The 6000-nt window shown below is 41.1% G+C and overlaps 1 protein-coding gene across 1 annotated transcript in view; it reads right to left on the bottom strand.

Annotated features, from left to right (window-relative positions):
• The window catches only part of b4galt4 (UDP-Gal:betaGlcNAc beta 1,4- galactosyltransferase, polypeptide 4), a 32416-nt gene continuing 26416 nt past the window's right edge, over window positions 1–6000 (bottom strand). The window contains exons 6-7 of the mRNA XM_039744074.1: window positions 792–896; window positions 1–713 (exon numbers count right to left, since the gene is read on the bottom strand). Of these exons, the coding sequence (XP_039600008.1) occupies window positions 569–713; window positions 792–896 (250 nt within the window). The 3' untranslated portion in view covers window positions 1–568. The remainder of the gene's footprint in view (window positions 714–791; window positions 897–6000) is intronic.

The following is a 6000-nucleotide window of genomic DNA, read 5'->3' as shown; positions in this document are numbered from 1 at the left end:
TCGTTTCAATTATTGCATTCTTTACCTTCCATTTTATTTGTATGTTCTTTTGCCAATTTGGGTAAAGTTGAGGTTCTACTGTATTGCAAGTGTCAGGATTATCTTATTACTGATGTAAAGTTTCTTTGTTAAAATTAAAAACGACTTGGACATCTGAGGTTTATTTAGATTTTTTTTCTTTTTTTTTAAAGAAACATTTCTAAAACAAAAATATCTGAATCAACATCCCAGATTTGGGCAAATGTCCTAAAACGTCTTAGGTTGTCCTTCAGTGACTATAAAGACAGTCACCAGTGCACAAGGCAAGTCTCTGATCCTATATAAATATTATACATTCATGCATTGTTTGGAAATGGTCCCAGTCTAACAAACTACATGACGTTCAACCTTCTGTATATCTCAGCCCCCTTGTCTTGTGGTTTCAGGGGTTCAAGTAAGCAGACATCACCACAGAAAGAGTACAATTAATAACTGGAAGTAAGTTGCTAAATGGGTTGCATACTAGATGCGTGAGCTTTCATCAGTCTGTTTCTCTCTTACGTGGCACACTCCCTTCTCTGCCTAAAAGTTAGTTATGCCACAGGGAAGGGCGGCCAATGTCCACAGTGACGTTGATGTAGAGCTGCTGCTTCTCCACATACAGCTTCTTGTAGGAACACGAGTTCAAGCCATCGGTTTTCCACACTCTAGGTGTTCGGTTCAGGAGGCGCATTCTGCAATGCAAAAAGGAATTCAACAGTTAACCGCTGTTTTGTAGAAAACAAATAGCCTTCAGATATCTTTCAGTTCACCTGTCTTTGTTCACTTCATTGCCTTTGTCTCTTGTGTGGAAAATCATGGTATACCGGGCCACTTCAGGTGGAGGCCGCACAATTTTCATCCTCTGAAGTTCCACCCTAAGTAGGGAAATGAGAAGTTTAGGATACACAGGGCACAAAGAGTGACAGCTGGTTATGTAGAGTTAAGGATGTAGGCCATACTGGCACAGTCAAGGAGTATGGACAGAAACTGGACAGTCTAGATGTACTGTATATTAGCCTTGGGAAGAAAGAACGAGGGGTTCAGTTATTTCTGTCACACTGATTAAAACTGCATTTTTCCTTTTCTTTCTTCAAGCTGAAAATTTACATTTTTACGCACGGTTTTTATTGGATGTCTTCAAATTCACATTTTTCACAATAGCTTACCACATTAACTTTCACTTTAGGTTACAACAGAAACTAAGTAAAATGATCTCTTGTTAGGTTGCAGTTGAGTATAAACCATTGGCCTTCTTCCTTGTTCTAAATATTTGAATTTTAGTGCTCATTCTCGAGGTTAACAACATAATACTTTACTACAATAAATAGATAGATGGTGTTTAAAAAGAAATACTGATAGTTTTCCCTGGTAATGATTTCCATAGATAGTTTGGAGTCACTTTCAACTACCACCAATGGGCAGGATCCACCTGGATGAGGAGACAGCAGCCATTCTTGCATTAGTATGTTCAGCACACATTAGCTATTAAGAGGTGAAAGCCTGAGAGAGATAGCTGGCCAATAACAGATGGGAGATGGAGATTGCGTTGGTTTGGACATGTGCAGAGGGGAGATGATGAGTATATTGAGATAAGGTTGCTAAGGATAGAGCTGCCAGGCAAGAGGAAGGCCTAAGAGAAGGTTTATGGATGTGGTGAGAGAGGACATGCAGGTGATGAGGGTAAAAGAGGAAGATGCAAAGGACAGGAAAATATGGAACAAGATGATCCGCTGTGGCAACCCCTAACGGGAGAAGAATGACCAGGCTGCAGTGGGCAATGTGGCCTGGCTATCTAGAAACCCTGTTTTAAAGATGCCAAGAGATCTTTTATGACCACAGAGAGTCAAGAACTCAATTTTACATCTCATCTAAAGAACAGTAATAATAATAATTCATTACATTTATATAGCGCTTTTCTCAGTACTCAAAGTGCTATCCACACAGGGAGGAACCGGGAAGCGAACCCACAGTGCTCCACAGTCTCCTTACTGCAAAGCAGCAGCACTACCACTGCGCCACCTGTGAGGACAAACAGTGCCACCGTTTACAGCACAATGTCTCTGTCATTACAGTAGGGCAATGGAATCCGCACACAAACCACATGGTAAGCAACCACTGACAGCCTCACCAACACCTCTCCCAGCAGCAACCCACATTTTTCCTAGATGTTCTCCCATCCATGTACTGGCTAGGTCCAAACATGCTTAGCTTCAGGCTTTTGGTAGATTGGCATTTGGCATGGGCTTCCTAAACTATACCAGTGACATTTTGGAACAGAACGTTCTAAAACCTATTCAATATAATACAGGGTTGTGGGGGGTCATGACGCCTATCCTGGCAGCACTAGCTACAAGGCAGGCCCCACTCAGTCGGCGTGCCTCATTCATATAGTCAACATCCGTACAAACGGACACTGTTTACTATAGCATTGTGACCGTGTGTGTGTGTGTGCGTAAAGCATTTTTTTTATTTTGTGTGCGAGCGATAAATCTGTTTAACGACAATGCAATGTCACATTTCTGCGAAATCCTCAAAAGGAGGCAAAAGCAACTGTCATTGGAGAGGCTTCCTTTAAAAAGTCGCACAAAAAGAAAAAGATTCCAGTGAGCCAACAGACAGCAGGGATTCCGTTAGTTAGAGTGAAAGTCGTCCTACACAATAACCCTCCTCCTCCTCTTCTCTCTCTCTCTCGTCTCCCTCATACCAGCCACGATTCCTTTCAAAGGTAAAGTGCAGGTTAATTTGTTTTATGTATTTTTACTTTATATTTTGTAGTAATCGTTTTTATATGAATATTTTTGGGTTGTGGAACGGATCTTCTGAGTTTCCATTATTTCTTATGGGGAAATTCACTTTGATATACGAGTGCTTTGGATTACAAGCATGTTTCCAGAATGAATTATGCTCGCAAACCGAGGCACCACTGTATTTTATTTCTACAAATTAAGTACATTGCTTGTTTTTCTGTTTATTGTACAGTCTTGAATTTTTTTAAATGCTATGTATGCTGCATCAGTCTGTGAGAAGTATTTCTTGGGTTCTGCCTGGAGCAACACTGAGGATGTTTTCGGCTCAGTGGTGCTTACTAGAAGATTCTGAAGTTTTGAAATACGTCTATAACCAGTTCCATTGATATGGTTTGCAACAATCTTGTTGCAAAGGTCTTGGGAGAGCTCTTTGCTTTTATCGATCATGTTTCTTGTGTGACACCTTGGTAGCAAAAACCTTTTTATAGCCCATCAATATGTTCTAACCCAGTCGATAATAACTTTGCACAGATAGGAGGTGGAATTACTTTCTAACTACTTACAGATTTTAGCTGGTTCCTTGCCTTGGTGTACTTCTTTTTCTTAATGTGTTCAATACTTTTTTTCCTGTGTCATCCTACTTTATTTATGGCCTTTAATGTTGTGAATTCTTTCTATTTGTGGATTTCTTGATTTAATGCCAATGTCTGGTGGGGATTTCATGTGAGTAGCCTTCATGTGAGATGCATTCAATATTTATTTCCCCCACTGTATGTATAAAATGCTGCCGTGTTTTTTGTGGTGTTATGGCTATTTTGCCACCAATGTAACTTTGAGGTTGTACTGTACTATGAGCAAAGCAACCTTCACACAATATGTTTCCCAGCATGGAACTGTGCAGCTAACACTCCCTGTTAGATATAAAAGTTTCCTTAAACAACAAATGCAGGATGCAATTAAAAAACAACTTTATGGTCAAGGTTACTTTATTGTCATCAGCAGCTGTGTACACATGCATAGTGAGATGAGACAACGTATCTCCATGAGGCCTGGTGCAGCATATAGCAACATACAAGAAGGTGCAAGGTACGATAGAAACAATATCATAAATAGGTGATACAACCATAAAACAGTAACGTGAAAGAGATTTAAATCATCCAGAATAAAGTAATATTGCACTATACAGTAAGTCAGATATTGTATAAAGGCAAATTGCATCATTAAACCACATTGAGTGAGTGATAAGTATAAAGTTATCAAACAGGACATAAGTGCACCTGTTGTAACACTGAACAGAAGATAAAGTGCAGATGCTATTGAAAAAGTCCAAATTGTAATATGATAAGCATATAAATAATAAATTGAGGTAGTACACTGGAATGACACCAGTTAGACAGGAATTAGACCTTCTTGTGCATTCAGAATCCTGATGGCCTGTGGTATGAAACGGTTACTCAGTCTTGCAGAACCAGAGTGGAAACTTTGATACTGTTTGCCAGACGGTAGAAGACAGCGGAGTCCGTGTAACAGGTGGGAATGGTTTTTCACAAAGTTACTGGCTCTGTTATGGCAGTAGGTTTGGTAAATGTCTTTCAAGGGAGGTAGAGGTGAACTGATAACCTTCTCAGCTACTTTCACTATCCGCTGTACTGTGTTGCAATCTGAACCAGACAGTGATGCAGCTAGACAGAAGACTTCCAATGGTACTCCTATAAAACATGGCAAGGATCGGTGGGGGGGTGGCTCATTCTTTTCGGTCTTCACAAAAAGTAGAGACGCTGCCCTGCTCTCTTGGTTATGGAAGCGGAGTTGAGGGACCAAGAAAGGTCATCCATGATGTGGACGCCCAGGCACTTGGGATGTTTGATCTTCTCAACAACAGCACTGTTGATGGTGAGAGGTGCATGAACAGTGCTGGATTTCCTGAAGTCTATTATTATCTCTTTTGTCTTTTCAACATTATGAGAGAGATTGGTGTATTTGACCAGGCAGCCATTCTCGGTACCTCCTCCATGTATAGCGAGACGTACCACCATCATGTCTTCTGTAAACTAGATGATCTGGTTTGATGTGTCAGAAGTGTAAAGGGCAAAGGGCTAATGACCCAGCCCTGTGGTATTCCTATACTCACTGTGATGATTCTGGAGATGTTGATGCTGATGCAGTCTCACTGAGACCATTCTGTCAGGATGTCTAAAATCAAATTTACTAGGGGGGTGTTGAGGCCCAGTCAGCTGAGCTTAGTGAACAGTCTGTGTGGAGTGGTAGTGTTGAATGCTGAACTGAAGTCGATGAACTGCATTCTTACATAAGAATCCCTCTTGTACAGGTAAGTCAGTGACAGATGAAGCGCAGTGATTATGGCATCGGTGATAGACTGGTTGGGTCAGTAAGCAAAATGAAAGGGGCCAGTGAGCTGGGGAAGGCGGCTTTGATGCGACTCATGACTAGTTTCTTGAAGGACTTCATGATGACTGATAAAAGTGCCACGGGCGGTAGTAATTCAGGCAAGTTACAGATGATTTAATTAGAACTAGGAGGATTGTGAAGGTCTTAAAACACAATGACACAGGGAGATGTTAAACACATCAGTGAGAACGTCAGCCAGCTGGTCTACACACTCCTGTGTTGTCAGGACCAGAAGCTTTGTGTGGGTTTACTCTTATTAGAGCTTGCCTCACTGTGGCTGTGATCAGACGTACTACCTGCTCATGTGGAAGAGGGGTGGATTTCCTTGTGGGCTCACTGTTCAGAGCATCAAACCGTGTAGCGAAGGTATTATTCAAAGTGTCAGGGAGGGTGGCATCACTGTTTCAGAGAGAAGGTACCAGTTTATAGTCTGCAATGACCTGAATGCCCCTTCACATGCTCTGAGCACCATTGATGTTCTGAATGTGCCTTTGGATTTTTTTGAGAATATGCATACTTTGTTTTCTTGATTGCCCTAGCCAGATTGACTTTTGCAGTTTTGAGAGTAGCCTCGTCTCCAGATCTGAAGGCAGTATCCTGAACTTTCAGAATCCTTCAGACCTCTACAGACATCCAGGGTTTCTGGTTGGCTCTTATAGTTATCCTCTTGGAGACAGTAACATCCTACGTCTATTTGCTAATAGATAGTTGTCAACTGATGACCACGTTCAGTTCTGACAAACCAGTCTATCTAGATGTAAGATGGATTAGTATATGTATTCAAACATGACAATATGTACATTACTGTATAAGTCCCTTAAGC

Source organism: Polypterus senegalus, chromosome 2 (assembly GCF_016835505.1).
Source record: "Polypterus senegalus isolate Bchr_013 chromosome 2, ASM1683550v1, whole genome shotgun sequence".
NCBI classification, from domain to species: domain Eukaryota; kingdom Metazoa; phylum Chordata; class Cladistia; order Polypteriformes; family Polypteridae; genus Polypterus; species Polypterus senegalus.
Note: the sequence above shows the minus strand (reverse complement) of the source record. Positions and strands in the feature narration are given on the sequence as shown.